Below are 19,529 nucleotides of genomic sequence, written 5' to 3' on the forward strand. Positions count from 1 at the left end.
TAGTAGGGGCAATTGTGACTCAGAAACACTGTCTGCCTCTTACAATGTTGAACCTGTAGCCTCGGCTCTTTCTATTTTTCCCAGATCTGTGACTCAGAACGCAAAAATGTCCTGTGAGTCAAGAACAAAGAAAACATATGCATAGCAACTGTGCACTCTACAGAGGTCTTGTATTGATTAGAACATTTACTATGACTCCAAGATAATCGTTCTGGGATAGGAGGAAGTATAAAAACTCTTATGAATCATCTGCCAGAACATTTAGCAGAGTTTCAGAGCTACCACAAACATGTGGCTGGCTCAGCCAGCGCAAATCCATAACACCAGTAAAAGCACAAAATGACACAAGACCCTCACAATTAGCAAGAGGAGCACCATAAATGTCAGATGTAATAGAGAATGTTTAAGTGGTTTGGTTGAGAGAAATTACACAGATGACAAACTGGCTAAAAAGTGAATGATGACCTCAGTGCCCAAACAAATTATGGCACTTTAACCGACTGTGAGCGGATTAGAAAAGCACTGGGCCTGAGTCCAAAATGGAGCACAATTTGACAAGATAAGTCTGAACCTGTAAGCAATAACAATCCATCAAAATATTCCCGGAAATAATTACTCTCTTTCAACATCCTTGATCAAGAATATGGTTCTTGCCATGGTAAAGTGATTAATCAAATCAAAAAGTTGTTTCCAACAAGATTGGAACTAAAACAGTCAGACTTTCAAGCCAAGAAACTATTAGGCCTGTCTGATTAGCAGTCTTTGGAGAATTTGCTGAATGCACTGAAAGACCCCTTAGTCTGAGCAATTATGAGCTGGATACATTATAGTCACAGTTATTACAGTACATCAAAGAACAAACTAAAACAGCCAAAGCCTAAAGAAAATATAATCTTCCAGCTCTGTTTTCAAAGCAAATAGAAGGGTTAATACTTCTGTCTGGTAAATCATCTTATATTTTCCTATATTTTACAGATTTACCTGGTACATTTTCAGGCGTTGCAGCGAATGGAAGCAAAAGCTTACTTGATTTACCTAGTATTTGTTTTACTTAAAGTGTATTAAAGATTTAACATATGAACCCAGTCATCTGGTTTGATTTATTGCAACGATAAACACAACCAGCGTTCAACGGGAGCGTAATGAACTACTGTTTGTTCAAGAGTCTTTAAATAATTTCTAATAGCACCGTGTGTCAATTTGTTTTCTGTGCGCCTTCGTGTATGACAGTAATGGTAGCTAAAACAAACATCTCTGTGCGAAATAACACTAAATACTGTATATTAACATATGTTCACTGCATAAAGAAAAACGTGCGCTCTGAAAAAGCACTGCTATCAAAATAAAGAATGAGACTCCCCCAATCTGTTGGCGTATAAAATACTAATGGTTTCCAGACAGTTATTCAAGAGCTGAACGTGCAAATCTATCTTTTGAATCAACTGGGGGATGTGTTGTCTGCTAGTGACCTGGCTAACAGGCTAGCTAACTGACAGTTTATGATGATGACCAGCTAGCTAACGCTGCCTTTAATTTTTTAAAGCATATTTTTGGGGCTTTTGCCTCTAATTGATAGGACCGTAGCCTCTGCATATGGGCGCCTGTCCCAACCACCTGTTTTTCCTCTGTAATATCTCTTCTGATTGTTATCAAGAAAGTGTTAGAATAACTTTTTTACCTATCTTTATTTGGTAAAGCAGTGGGGCTCTGTCTGGCTATAATAAGAGAAGCTAGAGAAGCAGCTGCTCCACTTACACAGGCTGTCTGGTGGTGGCAGGTCGGGGGGTCTGGACCTTGGTGGTGTCGATGGCCTGCCGTTCCGACGGCCTTCTCCGCGGTTGGTCTCTCTGGAAGGGGTTGGTGCCGGGCTGAACTCGCCTCAGGGTCCCGCGGTCATGGATGTACACCTGCTCTGGAGCCACCTCCTCACAGCGGGGCCCCTGGAAGCCCGAGCGACACACGCAGGTCTGTGGCCGGCTGCAGGAGCCACGGTTCTGGCAGGGGGGCTGGCAGTCGGCTGAAGAGAGAGCACAGATGGAGATCGGGTTTTCAGCAGGTCATGTTAGAGCATGTGCCCCCACTCGTAAGAAGGAGCAGAAACAGGAATGGCTTTCCTGCTACTGCACTGATCTCAACACTGGGGCTCACTTTAAATTGATTAAATCAAGGGGCCATTAGTTTCACTCCTCAACCTTTTTTGTCCTTTTCATTCAGCAGAGCCTGGAGGGGCTGTCATGTTCAATTCCTCCTGAGTCTTTAAATGCCCTGTTTAGTCTAAATATATATGATCACTTACATTAAATCCTTATCCAATTTATCTCTGAAGCAAAGCCTGTGCTTCAGGTTCATGGCTTAGTTTAGCGCCGCCGGCATTTCTATACAGAACGATTTCCTAAAAATACCTTTCGTCACTGATCTAGAATCCAGTGTGTGCTTTCACTGAAACACAGGCAGCTTAAAGGGGCAATAAAAGTAAAAGGTAATAAAAAATGAGCGAATGGGAAAAGCTAGTTACTGAAGGCCAACTGCAAATAGCTGACACTTAATCAAAGAAAATGCCTGCAGAGCTGTATCTTTTATTTGAAAAACAAACTAAACCTGAAGGGCCTTACTGTACTTACAAGACGAATGTGTGCATGATATTTATCAATAGTCTGCAAATACGCGGCATTGAGGTCATTTCGTGGTCATGGAAAAACAATCTGTGTGACTCTACCAGCCCACCCCCTCACCCTCCAGATAGTTGGAGCACTGAAGGACCTGTGGCACACAATTTAAAGTAAACACGCTCTCGATCTTGTGACACACATGTATGTGGTAGACGACGGCAATTGAGGATTTATGACATTGTCCTCAAACAGTAAATCAGGCCACCGGTCTGTGGTGGCTAAAGCAAACAGCGGCACTCTGTCAACAGGGCTATGGAATGCTATTGACACAGATGCTGTGGACACTGACAGATCACAGGCAGGAACGCTGCCACGGCTCTTGGCAGAGCGGAGCGCTGGCAGTCTGGAAGGGCCCCACTGGGTGCGAACAGCGCTCTACCTGCTGCACGCTTCCTGTTATTGCGATACCGCTCGGTCTCCGGGGGCCACTTTGACTGTTTCTTTAAGTCTTGAGTGAAAGCACAATGGCCCCATACATGACAACCCTTTGTAACAAGCATTGCGTCACACTTTTATTTCCATAGATGTATTCCCACACAGAGGGCCAAATGAAGCTCTGTAATTTGGGTTTCTCTGATCACGATACATGTTAATTGAAAGACCGCCGTATTACGTATCGTCAGTCTGCGGTATGATGAGAAAAACTAACAAATTGAGGATTAAATATCAGACAATCACCACTCTCTTCTGCTTTATGGTGAAGCAAATTTTATTTAGACCAACTAATTCACTCGAGCATTTCATTTTAACTACTCTGAGGAAAATGTAGATGCTTTTTTGATGAAGCATACACATTTAGAGAAATGTGGTTGTGGATTTGTGTAACTTGGTACGTGATCCGAATTTTCCATCATGGGATGAAACAGGACTTGCCTGAGCTCTGTTTGGCAAGGAGTTAAATACATCATCTAAGTAAAGTACGGGCTGGCTCTGTGCCATCGCCTTCGTCCAGGGTCTGTTTAACCTCAAGTTTGGGGATAAAGTTGTGGATCAAATAGGCTACGGATTTCAGTGACATTATGCTCTAGGGGGAAAACTTGGTAATGTGTGAAACTGCATTCTTCAAATAAACTGTCTGAATTGAAATGAGAAACAGCGCAGGGCAGAAAAATAACCCAATAAATGGCGGTTCACGGTTGGCTTCCGATGGGATATGCATCCAGACGGGTGACGTGTGACTTGTATTCAGCTACAGTATGAGGCACAGAACTGACACCACACAAACATGTGGCCTGGCCTGCGAGGACAGGTCAGTGACTCTGGGCCGGGCATGTGCCCCACATGAAGCCTCTAGCATGGCTCCTGCATACAGTGTCACTGCCCCTCTGTGTTGTCTCGGAGCCCTGCCTCTGGGCTGTCGAGCACATTGTCGCAGTAATTGCTGTCGTACAGATTTGTCTTGCACATCATTAAAACTAATTGCCTCACATTCCATCCATTTCACAAATATGCGCAGCAATTATTACTTTGCAAGAGTAATAATAAATTGAGAATCCATCGGAAATAAAAGAGGAGAAATGGCAAACATTCCTGGCATTGCCACTTCAGCCTTAATTATGACCGAGACAGACTGGCCAAGTTTTGGGAGATTGTATCCAAATCCAGTCATCTGAAAAGAGGAGACTATTAGACTGTTGTTGGCAGCTCTGAACCTTCCAAACAAACATGCTGATCCAGACGAATCAGTAATAAAACACATTATTAATATGGAAACAGCATTTTCTTTGGGCTTAGCTAAAATATCTTCAACTTCATAATCAAGCAAATCAGATGTCTGCAACCCCCCCAAAACTTGATACCCATCTAAAAATGTTTGAGGAGGTCTCTGCTGCCAGAGAAACATCTCTGAAGAAAATGCCTGGTGTATACAAGTATCCATCCCTCTCCAAATAGTACTCACTGGGGGTTAGAGAAGCACTTTTCATATAAAGTAAGTTATTTCTACTGTCAAAGTTCTTGGTTGGTTTTTAGGCGATCACGAATGGAATTCTGGACATATATTACAAGCAACCTAGGGGTCGTTACTGAGGTAAGTATTGTTGATAATTTCCCTGTTGGGTTACTGTTACCTGTTACAAGCTTAGGATTGCATGTGCGTGTATATCCAAGGAAAATTACCATTCTTGTCCCTCCCTCCTCTGGACTCTGATTTCCAACTTAGCGCTTGTTTCCAGTCCATTACAATCCACCAGAGATTCTTCTTTCCCTCTCTCGGACTCAAAGTAATACAACCCATCAAATCTTTATGGTCTTTTCATTCAGCAAAGGGCAATTTGAAACCAATATCTGAGATAACTCAAACATGTAGAGAAATCTCCTCACTTTACATAGGTCAACAGTACCCGATGAAACCTGACATTTTGGAAAATAATATTGATAATGAAAGAATAATCGCAATGCTCTTGGGGAGGACTGCTCTAAAGCCGGAGCGTCATTATGAGATTTAGAGGCTGGGAGCTGCTCCGGAGATTAGAATTAAAATATGACAAAAGGCTTGACTGAAGGCCCTTTCAAATCCTGGAAAGAGAGACAGCAACCTAGGAAATGAAAGAATGAAGGGTAGAGTGGCATTAGCAACTTACCTCCTTGGCTGTTATAGTTTGGCCCTTTCTGAATTTACTCTTTTCACACTGTGGGTGTGCATGGTCACCGAAGTTTGTAAAACTCTGAGTCTAGTAAAGCTCCTGCGATGACAGCAGGAGCCTCTCTGTAGGAGTCACCACAGACCCTGACAGATCTCATGAAGTGGGTCAAGTGTTTGAGATTGTGGGGGGCAGCAGAGAGAGAGCAGCTTAAAAATTTGGACTCACTGTCCACTGAAGAAGTAAGAATTGGTCTATTGAGCAGTTAATACAATTGCCTCTCCATGCTAATCATTTCAAGTGAGTGTTAATCTCTTTACAACATGTGATCTCCACATGGTTGCCAAAGCAAGTGCTATCACTTCAGGCTTGCCAAACGCTAACTTTGCTGTCTACAACCAAAACTGCTGTTACTGTAACTCTGTGTCCTTTCATTAAAAGCTCAGAATCAAACTTCTCTATTGTTCTAATCAGAAGCAGAAGGACGGGAGCCTGACACTGTTTGACAGATCCTCTATTTTCTCTTTGTGGTAAGCGTAATATTTCACCAAATGAAGGTGCGTCTGTCATAGATGCACATTTTTCAATCACAGTGTGGGTTTTTTCGGTCCAATACAGTAGTTGCAGCTTTTATTCTCTTAACCCACCTCAGCTCTGTGGGGGGATTGTGTTAACCTACATCTGACCCATGACACTGTGTACATTACTTTTAGCCACGCTATATCATGCCTCCACCGCACTCCTCAAACTCCCACATTCAGCCTCTAATGAGCCACATGCTGGGGTGCTCTGTGGAGGATATCTGGATCTGGGGGCGTGCGCCCACAACTTGTAAAGCTGACTCTGTGAGACGTGGTGTTCACCAAAAACCCACAAACCCCATCATCCTGAGGGATCACATCCCAACAACTTCCATATGGTCTTTAAGCAGGAGGGTGCTATGATATATGGCTGGCTATGGGCTACCCTAACAACACTGTGGCCTCAGCCAGCGTTTGTGTGAGTGAAGGAGCGGGCTGCTTGTTGTTAATGTTGCTCTCTAAGTAAATAAAGCCCAGTGTTGCTTTTTTGGTGGCCTCATGTAGACAGATCTGCGGGAGCATGTGTCCTATTTTTGCATCATGAAGCCATAAAAAAAAGACACAAACAAGTGTTCCTGAGGAATGCTTTGACTTCTCTCTTCATTATTTCCGTATTATGAACAGCTCATGAACAAAGACGTTCAAATAAACAAAAAAAGAAATTATACAGGAAGATCACTAGGCCCAGACGCTGACTACTACCTCATTTCACCACGCTCTCTTCTATGGTAGCAATTAGAAAAACATGTGGCACAGGAGGCCAGAACAAGACCCAATTGCAACCTACAAACAGACACCAGCTGGAGTGGAGAAAGCTGCACTCCTGGTTTGGGGAGCGAGCTGTCCAGCATCTATGTTAATGATGGGCTTTGGGACGATGGGTTGTGTATTGATTACAGGATCCGTCTAATGGGCCATAACTCTCAACAGGTCTGCCAAGGGAGTATTTTGCCCGTGAACTGTGAACTGTGCAACCCCCACAAATCCGCACACGACATATAAAGAAAGCCGTGGAGGTCTGTGGCTGTCTGTGTTGCTGTAATTTTAACCCCAGCTCAACTGCGTCACAAGAAACACCAGCATCTTAAAAACCTCCTTGTAAAACAGAGGATGCTGCAGGAGGTTTGGTTCTCTGTATTCTTTTCTCTTTTTTAAACCTTTGCTAAAATAAAATGTATTCCTTTTTATTTTTGTAGCTTGAACGACTCACTGCTGTAAAATATTTGTACATGTATGATTTACTCTTACTCAACATCAGATTCTTTTTCATCATATAAAAAACTAAAAAAAGTACCTCTAAGCTCTGCTGCTGCCAAAAGGATGTTGTAAATTAAAAACTGCACACAGGATATTGACTCATCATATCATCTCATCGTAATTCATCTGAAGAAATAATGCACTAAGCAGTGGCATTCAGCAGCAAAGTCCTGGTGACTCGGAGGATCGTGATAGACACTGAATCATGTGCTTGGCTGTGACTCATGACCAAGCTGCATATACTATCCTATTAAGTGTATATAGCATGACAAACCTCTTTAACTTAAGTACTGTAATGGGCTGACTGATGTACAGTATAACTACCTTCTTGAACATCAACAGTTTGTCTATAACTTTTCAATATTAAGATAAGAAGATAAATGACTAAAAGACTATGAAATACATGTTTAAAGTAGTGAACTTACATTATCCCAAATGTTTCCAGCTCTAACCTCGAGAAATATGTGATTTTAATCATGGTAATGGTATAATGGATGTGGTGTGTCACTTGGACTCCTGTCAATGACATAATATCCTCATGTTCATGGGTGGGTGCTGTGGTTGCCTGCCAGAAGTTAAAAATTGACTGTCATCTAGTTTTAAGCCACACAAAGATTTTACACTTTTGGTCGTTGTTACTATATTTAACCAGATAATTTCAGTCATCTGATGTCTGGATCTTAAGATAAACAAGAAAAAGCCCGGCCAATATTAGGCAACTCAGGCACTGGAGAGGTCATGTCTGCCAAAGAGTGTCTGCAAATCACTGATTTGAAACTGCTTCAGGTTTAAATCTCCTGGTCTGTTTGTTATGGAGAGGCTAATACCTCTATGGTGCTTCAGTTGCAGGTAAAAACTTCATGAATGCCTGGTTTGAAAGTTATTAACAGAAGAGCAGTCACTCCAATGTGTCCACCAAAAAGTGCCACCAAAACTGAATCACAGGTTTTGAAGGAATCTTTAAACAATCTTTGCATTGGAGAGACAAAGTCAGGGAATAATGGTGAAGACACCAATTCCAATGATCCCATGTGATTGCATGACATTACACAAGGGGAAATGGGCCTCATTCACGAACCGTTCTTAAGAACAAATTTGTTCTTAAGTCCTACTTACGAAGTTTTTACGAAGATTGTGGCATTCATGAATGTTTTCTTATCCAGAATTTGTTCTCAACTAAGAACAAAATCTAAGAACAGTCAGGAGTATACTTATGCACTTTTAGGTGCTGAGACTTCTGCAAAAATAACCGATTATAGCGTTTTCTTTTGTTCTGCAGTTGTATGACATTATATGATTTGAATAAGAATTATTTTATTATCTTTTATGATGTTTTTAATAATCATATATATTAATAATAATAACTGACAAATCATTGCAGTCTCTTAAAAAACATTATAGACACTTAATTCATATCAGTTGTTTTTTTCTCTTTTTTTTTGGGGGGGGGGGGGGCATACAGCTGCCGATATGATTTTTTTTTTCCTAATTGCGGGCTGCAACAGTGCACTTACTGTAAGTGTTCACACTACACACAACTGTTTTTTTTTCATATGTGATAATATGATGATATTTATGATGGCACACGTGAGAGTGTGGTCTCTCTGATAACAACCCGAAGAGCTGCATCCACTGCTGGCTACTAAATATAGCCTAAATATAAATATAAAATATAAACTAAATATAAGCCTTTTGTTTGTTTCTTTGTTTCATTCCTGCCGCAGTATCGCCACTTCACTACTTAAGTTCTTTTTACGTTTGGAGTCTGGTGCTCCCTCCCAGATTTTCATTTGCACATTTCAACTTTCTTTCTCACTTCACCTTCTCTGCTCAGTGCTCTGTGTGCACACGGCCCTGCAGTCTCATGCCCTTTTACGGGCATTGATGGGGCTGTTACCTATGCTAATCCTATGTTAATTAGACTCACCTGGCACACGCCCTCAATTTACGAGGAGATGGCATTCATCAAGTAGGAACACAGCTGCGAACAATTCTGAGGCTTACGAACGCGTTGATGAATCTGACGTAGGGTTTTCTTAAGGAACTTCTTAAGAACAACTTAAGAAAGAATCTAAGAAGGTTCTTAAGAAGATATTGGTGAATGAGGCCCAAGTCTTTTGACATGTTTTGATACAGACACCCCCTGGAGAGAGCAAATTTGTCTGTAACATCCGATTTACTATATTTAAATATTCTGTTGTGTGTCACAAAAAGCAAACTGAGACGGCTTGTATCTATTAAGGGAAGATGGTGAACCTGCATTTTTGGATACCGTTTGGAGGTCAGAAAACGTTAACACATGTATGTCCTTGATAGTTTACCAGCTGCTTCACACATGCTGAAGCAAAAGTAAAGCATCTAATCTGTTTCACACACAAGACAGTGTAGGAAACTGTCAATTTCATTGATTAATTCACATAAAAACTACACTGTGATGGCTTTGACATCCATGAAAACCTCATTTCCTCTTCTGGACTTTAAAGGAACTAAAATCAAATGGACCATTGTTGGTGGGAAGAATGAGGTAACCGTAAACATGTTGAATGACTTGCATGGCTCTCAATGTATCCAACATGCAGGAGTTCAATCCTGCTCGGACAGCACTGAAGACACGATGGGGACGAGAGAGGGAAACATGCGGCACTCTATATCTTTTGTTTAGGATGAGAGGGATATCTTGCGATGGCAGAGGTGAACGAGGGGGAGAGACTTTCTGCTGGAGGAGTTATTTCAGGGTTGGGACGGGGCCCTGAGCGGCACAGCGGGCCAAAGAAAGCTGGAAGCCAATCAAAAAGAAACTCCTCTCTACAACATTTCACTCTGTCAATTACCAACTGCTTAAGAGACTGAAAACAACTTTATTCCTCCATGTGAATGATGCACCTTTCATCTGCACTCCCTATGACAGCACCGGGTTGAAATCAAGGGCCAAGTGTGTGTGAGTGTGTGTTTTTTTGAAGGGGCTCCTGCTTTCAGTATTGGCTATTCTTGCAGCATGCTGCCATATGTAGCACACGGTTTCGTCAAAATATTGTGATGTATAGTGTAATGAAATAGATTTAATTTCAGTCTGCACTTTAGGGAGCACTCTGGACTCAGGTATGATATATCTATGATATAAAGCCAGTTCCTGTGTGTGCAGCAGCTATCACTGTTTTCAATATTGTCCACACCAGATTATAGTGAAACAATTAGTTGAGAGTCGAGACATTTTAGAAATGTCAATGAGGCCAAGTACAAAATCCAAATCGTGGGAGCTGGGATATTTTGATGAAGGTAAAATGTATCACAACACACTTTATCAATTAAGCATTATGTTGCCACAGAGATTTCACCAGCCTACAAATAATAATCTCCAGACATAGGAGAGTGTGCTTGTTTGTTACACACCCCAGCAACAATCACATCATCATCTGTCAGACTGTCAATATTCTTTTTATATGTACTATTACCACTAAACTCGTGAGTCATCGAAATGTGTCAAAGCAATCGCGATGTAATGTTTTGACATAGCTCAGCCCTATCATTACTTTAATCAAATTACTATCACAACAACACAACAAAACTCTTATTCATAGTCCTGCCTGAAGGACGCCAACAGCTCGCGCTCCTTTTTAGCAGCGCTAGCCAGAATCTTTGTCCACCACTTTGGTCAAGAATGAAATAAACAACATTTATTAAGTGAATTGCTGTGAAATGTTGTACAGGCCATTATTGTCCCCAGGAGATGATTCCTAAGGCAATTTCCACAAGCACCATCATGGGATAGATATTTAGGAGGTTCAGTGAAATATGTGTGGGAGGGATTGAATTTAGAAAAACATCCATGTTTCCCTCAGGATGAAATGTAATTTGGTGAATTTGGTGATTCCTTAACTTTTCCTCTATTGCCACCATCTGGTCAACTTTTTGCCACATGATTTATGAGCAAATACATAATGACTTCCCCCCAGCCGCAGCTGTACTTTGTGTTTAGTGCTGAAGACCATATACTGCCATGCTAACAAATATGCTGAATGTTACTGTAAGTAAACATCATAGCTGCTTGTCATCAATATGCTAATGCTGTACTTGTGAGAAAGTCCATGTGTTTATGTTCGCATTTACCTCATAGAACTAAAGTACAGCTTCACAGAGCTTATAGTGAGTGTGTAGACTTCTAATCTTGTTGTAAAACTAGTAGGTGTAGCCACACTTGTCTTCCACCTCACCAAAGAGCTCCTGTCGCTAACACTGACAGTGTGTGTCCTGCCTGGTAGAGTCTATCCAAGATCCCACTTACAGCGAGGTTGGAGTGAAAGCCACATTCAAGGGTGCAAAGATAAAAGTGAAGCCTCTGACAGCAGATACAAAGGAACAGAGATACGCTGTAAATCTCCAATAACACTGGCTTTTTAAAGTTCCTACTATGATCTCTTTTTCAAAGAAATGCTGTAAACCAAAACTACGAAACGGTAATTACACTGATAGGTACACAGTATGTAATGGAGGGTTATTCAAACTTATACCTACAAACCTTTACCGCGGGTAATGCACTGTTTTGTAAACACATTTCTACGATCATTTCCAATACAAACTGGAGTGATGGTACAAATTTTACTGAATTAACATGCTGTTTTCTTGTTTCAGCAATTACTGTTTATGCAGGTGTACAACATTCCCATGGCTTTTTATTGCAGGAATATTTTACGAATGATGTCTTGTTAATGTATTGGTGCAGTATTGTTTTAAATTGGTGTAAGATTCCATGAAAAACATTGCTAAATTTTATCTGGAAATTTGACAGTGGCCATCTGCAGAGTTCGGCATGAAGATTTAATCAGTTTTTGTGTCAAGACAGTGTTGACAGTTAAAGTAATGCAGCTGACGGTCAGACTTGTCTTCTTACTGTTGGGCTGTGACTGGGCGAGGCTGCAATATGGCCTCCCCTTTGCTCTTCATCTAACCAACAATACTTTTGATGAACAGATGTGAATCTCAACACAGTCGGGAATAAGTATAAGAGCTGACCCAGAAACATTATGCTACATACATCTTGATGAGAGCCTCGATCCTGCCTGCAAGTAAACAAATGAAAACACAGCCAAGCTCACACCTGGCCTCATTTTACCATGCCAACCACAACAAACACACCTTTGGTTCTTGGCCACCATTCATAAAAAACCCCACTGGTTGGGTAAAATCATAGCCATATAAAAGACTAATGAAGTTTTACTACTGATCACAGTGGTTCATCTGGCTCAAAGAGAAATAAACTGGACCCAACAATGGAAATGCAATGTTCTTAATGGATCAAAGCTTTCTATCTCACAACATTGGCTATTTTTTGCCCCGGAAATTGCTGAAATACACAAACACGTCTGCTAACCCTCTGTCCCGAAGTTGAAAACAGAGACAGCCAGCAGCAGTTCTGCCAGAACATGGGCAGCACCGAGTCAGAGACTCTTCGACCAGCAGACCCAGGGAGACCCAGACGTAGACCTTTTTAAAAACACATTTCTAAAGACATGTAGGCGCACTCCCGGGACAACTAGTGATCCAATTCCTGTCATATATTTGCTCTGACCTCAACCCAGTTGAAACAAGGAGGTATTGTTAAGAAGCCATAACTCTAGACACCCAATCCAGCCTTGCAAGTGAAGTCTGCAGCTGACACTTTTAATATTAGACATTACTTCAATCCCTTCAGCGAGAATTTCCTACACGTAGCTCAGCCATGATATGTTTTTACTTATGCTCCCGGCTGACAGGTTTGTTCCTTTTCTTTCCCCTACTGTGAACATGTTTTCTCATGCTGCCATCCCCTAATAAAGCAGCCTGGGTCTCAGGCCGGGACAGAATAAAGATAGTCTAAGCCTGTTTTGCTCCACGGAGGTCTTCTACGTGGGGGCTTCCAGTCCCGGCTCAAGTCTGGGGCCTTTGTGTTGGCACCTTGCCTGCCATGGGACTTCACTCAGCTGATGATAGCATAGCCTCCAGTCAGACCTGGGTGAGGGCCAAGCTGTAAGAGGGTCCAGATGGTTGGACAGACCCCTGGCCTGCTCAGATCCACTGCCTTGTTTAACGTAGGCATGTTAGACTGGACCTGTTACTTTCTGGCAGATTATAAGTATTTACTCTTTTAATTTGGGCAACTGCTGCTCCACGTTAGATGTAATTTACACATTGGTAGCTGTGCCTTTAGCTGGGACTTGAGAAAAAATGGAAGAAGGGTTTACACTGGGCAGGAGGGAAGGAGATCTAATTAGGAGGCTGCTGGGACCAGTCAGCTGGTTGTGTAATCGAATGGCTGAAGTGTGTGATGAGCTGTGTGTGTAAGATCATTCGCAGAGGAGAAACAGAGAAAAGATTAAACAAGTATGGCTACTAGCAATAGATAGATATATAGATAGATATATAGATAGATATATAGATAGATAGATAGATAGATAGATAGATAGATAGATAGATAGATAGATAGATAGATAGATAGATAGATAGATAGATAGATAGATAGATAGAGCTTTAGTCCAATTGTTAGTGAAGAAATGTGAGTTTAACTTCACTAGTAAAATTTAAAGATATTGTTTTCCTCCAATTCCAACCTGTCATTTCAGTCTGGCAGACAATGGTGTTCTCAAATGTGATAATGACATAAGACACGCAATGAGTACACCTGGTGTAGCCTTTTCCATTTTAAGTTCAGCCTCTTTATCAAAAACTGGTCGAAAGATGTTGCTCGAAAACACAGATGTATCACCGTAATGATGAAAGTAATGATTTTAACTGGTCTCTGTTAACATTGCGTGTCAAGAAGTGGCCAATTACTCATTCGCAGCCAGTGTCCTCTATTCCACTTCTAATTATCTGGCTGTCAGGATATCCAATACTGCTGTGGTCAAATAAAAGAAGCTGCAGTTCCACCCATAATTAAGGGCTCGTGTCGAAAAGAGAGCCAAGTGCTAAGTGCTTGTAATTTCCACGCGAGGATCTTACATGAAGAGAAAAGGCAAACACCACATGATGAGAATGACCATGGGGGCTATAACACCATAGGAAAACTTTCACAGAGCAATTCTCTTTGACAGGACAGTCATTAGTAGCACTTTTTACTACATTATTCTTCATCGTGTGTGTGCGTAGGGTTGTAAAGCGTCTCTGTCTGCTAAGTTCCCTAGCTCAAAAAGCTCTATTATACTACACACAAGGCTCGTCACTGTGCTTATGCGCCATTTCAAGGCCTCACAAACATGTCTGACCTTGGTTGCAAGGCAGTAAAATTGGTTTCTTCGTTGACTGAATGAAAGAGTGTTCATGCAAGTTACATTTATTTAAAATGTATAACAATATAGGAGGTTTTTTTTTCCTTACGTTTTATGCAGCGATTGGTTCCTGGTGCCAAAGCCCAGCCAGAGCAGCACTGCTGACCTCCACAGACATTCGGCCTGAACAAAGGAAGACACACAGAAAACCATTGTGAAGTAAGACACTGACAGCAATGTTTCAAGAATTATTACTACATAGAGAAATAAAAGAGAACATGGAAGGCTTCTGACCCGTTGCATGACAAACAGATCTGACCACAAAGGCTGCTGTGGTTTCAAATCATATTGATACAATCACCTACAAGATTACATACTAATTGCATTTTTCATTCGATATAAAATTTCAGTGCAACTGTATCTAAGCATGGACCCGGCAAGTCCTTCATTCTGTTAATGCCAGAGTCCAGAGTGAAAACAAATACAGAGTTATCTGAGCCTTGAAGGGATTAGACGCACGAGACATGAAAAGCACCCTGCATCTCCTATAAATCACTGAGCAAATGAGAGATGACAAGTTTTAAACAGTTATAACTGGATTCTTTGCACTCTTTAATCCTCGCTTGCGGCGCAGGCCAATTTTTGCTGCGAGATAGATGAAAAGGCACCAGACCGCAAGAGCAACTTCAGGGCAACAGTCAACGCGCTGGCAAGGGTCTGTGCCCCGTCATCTTTTCACAAGATATTACAGTAAGTAGATGTCTGACTCATAGTGATTTGAGGAGATAACAGGAGTTGACTCACTGACCCCAGTAGGAGCAGCACTCGTTAGATATTGCAGCCATTACTGAGGCGTCACAGTAATAACATGTAGTTGTTTGGGCCCTCTGGCAGGCCCTCGCTTTGTCATAAATCAAACACATCAGGCCAGGTCCGTGCCAAAGACATCTGTCACCACGTTTAAATTCCATCATAAGATATATGCATGTCTGTAATAGAGAACTTACAACATAATTAGGATCATGCCCCAGGTTAGAATAGAGCAACACCTTGTTCACACCTTGTTATATTTTTTATTTAAACCCCAACATGAGGAGGTGGTGTATTATTTCACTACTGAGCTATCCTGGATCAGTCAAATGTCTGACAGGTGCACCGACAACAGAAGGTTTAGTCACAATGAGTCAACCTGAATGTAAAGGAGGGTTAAGTGAACCCAGCCAGCACTGCCACGGCCGCGGGGTGTAGTGGGAATTCCAAGAGGAAATGTGTCACAAAAAGCACTTTCTCTAACAAGCAGCAGATGATTCACCCCAAGCTAATGAATCTGAGTGTTAAAATAACCAAGCGCACTACAATACGGTAATGTTCCCGCAGATTTATGTAATGCTACCTTTATGCTTCTTTAAAACTCAAAGAGCCCCATTCATTTAACACTGAAATGTGTTTTGTTGGCAGCGTCAAGCCAGGCATTCGCCCCGCTGCTGTAATAAAGCATGTTGGATCTAATGCAAGAGGCAGCTATTTTCTTTATGCACTACTTTAAATAGACAGCTCCTCAATTCAACCATGCATGATTGCAGCTGTCTGAGTGACGGATACGTTTAGAAATGTTGTTTTTAATGTGTGATAGATCATGGTTACTTGGTGTAACACAGTTCTTCCATGGACTGAGTCTGTAGGTTTATGCAGTGGACAAGATCTCTCTCCCCTGGGTGCTAAGTGGTGAGTGTTAGTTTTCAAAGTCTTGCAGTGCAAAGACATCTTCAAGGACAAAAGGATCAGTAGCAAGCAGGTGATTCAGGGTGAGGGAGCATGAGCAATGGAAATGTATGGACCATTAGTCACTTGGTTTTTATTGTGTTTAACTCTGGTGAGTGCACATTAGGCTGTATGTATGTCTATTGATGGAAAACCAATTGGCTGAATCCTCCTATTGCTTGTAAAGCACCCCCTCATAAATTGGCCATACAAATAATCAATTTCCTAAAAAAAAAAAAAAGTGAGAGGCCCTGCTGTGACCCACAAAAGATATATTTCATTTATATCTCACTGTCTGCAACCCAAGATGAGCCATTCAAATCCCCCCTGATTATTATGTAAACACTCTCCCCACCAGTGTGTATCATGCTTTGTCCCTATGGAACAAACAGGGCTGGGTGGACGAGGGTTCATTTAACAAAAAGAAAAGAGCTCTAATAAGGAAACAACCAACCGTCTTGTTTGGAGTTTAACAGAGACAAAAACAAAGGGAAAAAAATGGGATTTGCAGCATTGAGAAGAGGGCCATCGGAGAAACAGGTGTTTCTGATCACTAAGCAAATTTGCAAATGTTCACCAGCCAATGCTCCAGTTGAGCCACTGCAAAACACGGCCACAGGCGATAGCACACAACTGGGGTGCACACATTGAAGTAGTCTGCGGCTACTCTCCTACTACGATTTAAATATACTATAATATGTGGTAATGGGAGGAAATGGTGATAATGCAGTGTTGCATGTGTCTCAAAATACAGTTCAAATACAGTTCATCCATGCATGTACACATTTGCTGTTCATTACACGCATCCAGTATCAGCCCAGAGATCAGCACACTGTTTAAGCTCAGCTATTATTCCATGTCCTGCCTTAACCTCGATGACAAAATACATTGCAGCATTTCATGTGGTGCAATGCAATGAAAGAGCTGTTGGAGTACAGCTCTTTCACCTTCAGTGGGGTGTCCTGCATGTGCAGTTTCATACACTGTATGCACCAGCTTTGTATTGAAAATATAGCAAGACTTAGAGGCCATTTCCTAAGGGCAGTTAAGTTACATCATCACATGGTTTTCCTTACAAGAAGAGCGATTCTGCTTTAATGGGCCACCACAACTTTACAGTAAACCACATGGTCTGATGTAAAAATGGGTCACACAAATTCCTTCCAAAGTAGGCCTACTGCTCACACTGTGAACTTGAATGGCTCGAGCAGCTTGACAAAGCAAAGTAAAACATTTTAAAATCAGACGGAAGAACACTTGGCATGTCACTCTTACCCAACAAGTCTCCTTGAGTTGGCAGACTTGCTGCTCTGCCTGCGGTTGACTCTGGCTCGCTGCTGCACGCTGGCTGTCTGTCTGGCGGTGCGCTGCGCACCATCCCGCGGCGCAGAGGCATGGTCCTCCCGGGAGACGCCTGCAGCATGAGCCGGTCCCGCTCTGGATGTTGTAGTACCTCTGGGCACGCGGACCAGACTCCTGTATTGGCTGGTCTGAGGAGAAGTTTCACCGGATGATTTGGAGGATGCACCGTCCCCTGGTCCCCTTGGCAAGTGACCTTGACTCTTCACCCGTGACTGCTGCTGCTGCTGGTCCCAGACCGCCCGGGCTGCCCCTGCTGCCCCTGCACTCTCCTTCCTCCCACCTGTTATGTCCTTGTGGCTGTTGCCTGCTCGCACGAGCGCTACAGTCAAAAGCATTAAAACTGCAAATCCTGCACGGTCCATTTTGAGCACGCACAGTTTTGAAAGTACCGCGTAAAAAGGCAGGTCGAGGCACAGTTTATCGAGAGCCACTGAAATATGAGCAAATTAAAAAAAAAAAAAAAAAAAATCCCAATGAGGCTACAAGAGTTCAGCAAGTCGACATCCTCTCCCAGGAATGAAAGAACCCTGGATACCTCCTCATAATGCCCAGGTAGGACTTGAAGCGGGATGTCTTCAGGGAAATGAAATCAGCATTCCCATATACAGTCCAAAAGTGAGAAACTCTGTGAGCTCTTCTTCTCCTTCCTGTGCTGATCAAAAACGATACTTTAAGCAGACATTATTCCATCTGTTTTTAGTTTCTGTTAAACAGGGAAAAGAAGCGCAAAGACAGCAGCGCGTCGGCTCCAGACTGCTGAGGCTCCACTCCTACTCCAAGTGAGAGAGTTTGAATCGTGCTCCCATGAATATCACCACCTCCTTGGATCTGAAGTCACCGGGAATTTTTGTAGGGATTGCATGCGCTTTGCAAGAAGAAACTCCCCCTTGTCGGCTGTATTGTTGCTTCCACACACTGCACCGCTCGGTCCATGTGCCCACACGCACTTTTCTCTGCCAAGTTACATCATCTTACTGTGTGTGTCTTTTTCTGATTCCTTTGAACGGGAGTATTGAAGTTATCACGACTGCAGCTGCATCAATCATTATCCTCAGTTTGAATTAAAGCTGACAGGCTACTGTGGTATCATAAAAATTAAGAAAACATTTCCAGATGTTTTTCTTTAAAAGTCAGCAGTGCTGTTGCTGGATTAATATAGCTATTTAATACTGTCTTTTCTATGAGGATTTGAATGAAGTGAGATGACCACAGTGCCACAGGACAGTGTGAAGCACTTTTTTTTTTTTTTTAAGTATATTTTTCGGCTTTTTGCCTTTATTTGATAGTGATGACAGTAGAGATAGACAGGAAATGGGGAGGCAGAGAGAGGGGGAATGACACGCAGGAAAGGTCTGCCCGACGCGGGATTCGAACCGGGGACGCCTGCGGCGAGGACTGTAGCCTCTACATGGGGCGGCCGCTCTACCCACTGCGCCACGCACCGCCCCAGTGTGAAGCACTTTTGGGTTTAATTTACAATGCTGCAGTTCAACCTGTGCAGGTTACAACATAAAACGTGAGTCCCAGCAGCCTGCAGGCTCACATCCTCACTTTGATCTGGCAGTAAAAGGTATGGGAAGCCCACAGTTCGAACTCAAACTGAAACCTTGGAAAACTGGTCAGGTTATGTAAGAAATCTCATTCACCGCCCCCCCACCCCCTCCCCCCTCCTCCTCCTCCTTTCTCTCATCCATGCTGCATCATCACTTTCCCTCCCACTGTCTGGAAACAACACATTACTCTTTTCCCAGAAGATCTTAAACAACCCAAAGAGAGGTAGCTCCCCACTCTCACTCAACCCACAAAGATGCACGCCTGTGAGTGGTCCCTGAGCATCAAGACCACTCACAGGACTGCCATCCAAAACACACAGCAGCCCGAGAGGGAGGTTAGCAGCCTGCCCGCTCTCCTTCCTATCATAGAAGCCGAGGCATACAAAAACCTCTGACAAGTGAAGTTTCACCAGGAAAATTTGTGTTACTGTGTGAGCACTTTAATAGTCAGGAGTCCTTCCACCAGACTCTTTCTGTTGGCCCTTCAGCCAAATATAAGTGGAGACTTGGACTGAGCACCACA

At 42.5% G+C, this 19,529-nt stretch overlaps 1 protein-coding gene across 1 annotated transcript in view; it reads right to left on the reverse strand.

Annotated features, from left to right (window-relative positions):
• Positions 1 to 18,283, reverse strand: part of LOC146963926 (latent-transforming growth factor beta-binding protein 2-like) — an 86,560-nt gene extending 68,277 nt beyond the window's left edge. Inside the window, exons 1-3 of the mRNA XM_085766954.1 lie at positions 17,367 to 18,283; positions 14,440 to 14,513; positions 1,756 to 2,017 (exon numbers count right to left, since the gene is read on the reverse strand). Of these exons, the coding sequence (XP_085623080.1) occupies positions 1,756 to 2,017; positions 14,440 to 14,513; positions 17,367 to 17,815 (785 nt within the window). The 5' untranslated portion in view covers positions 17,816 to 18,283. The remainder of the gene's footprint in view (positions 1 to 1,755; positions 2,018 to 14,439; positions 14,514 to 17,366) is intronic.
• Between the last annotated feature and the right edge of the window lie 1,246 nt (positions 18,284 to 19,529).

The sequence above is a fragment of the Trachurus japonicus genome, chromosome 22 (genome assembly GCF_045865225.1).
Source record: "Trachurus japonicus isolate A0001 chromosome 22, Traja_1.0".
Lineage (NCBI taxonomy): Eukaryota > Metazoa > Chordata > Actinopteri > Carangiformes > Carangidae > Trachurus > Trachurus japonicus.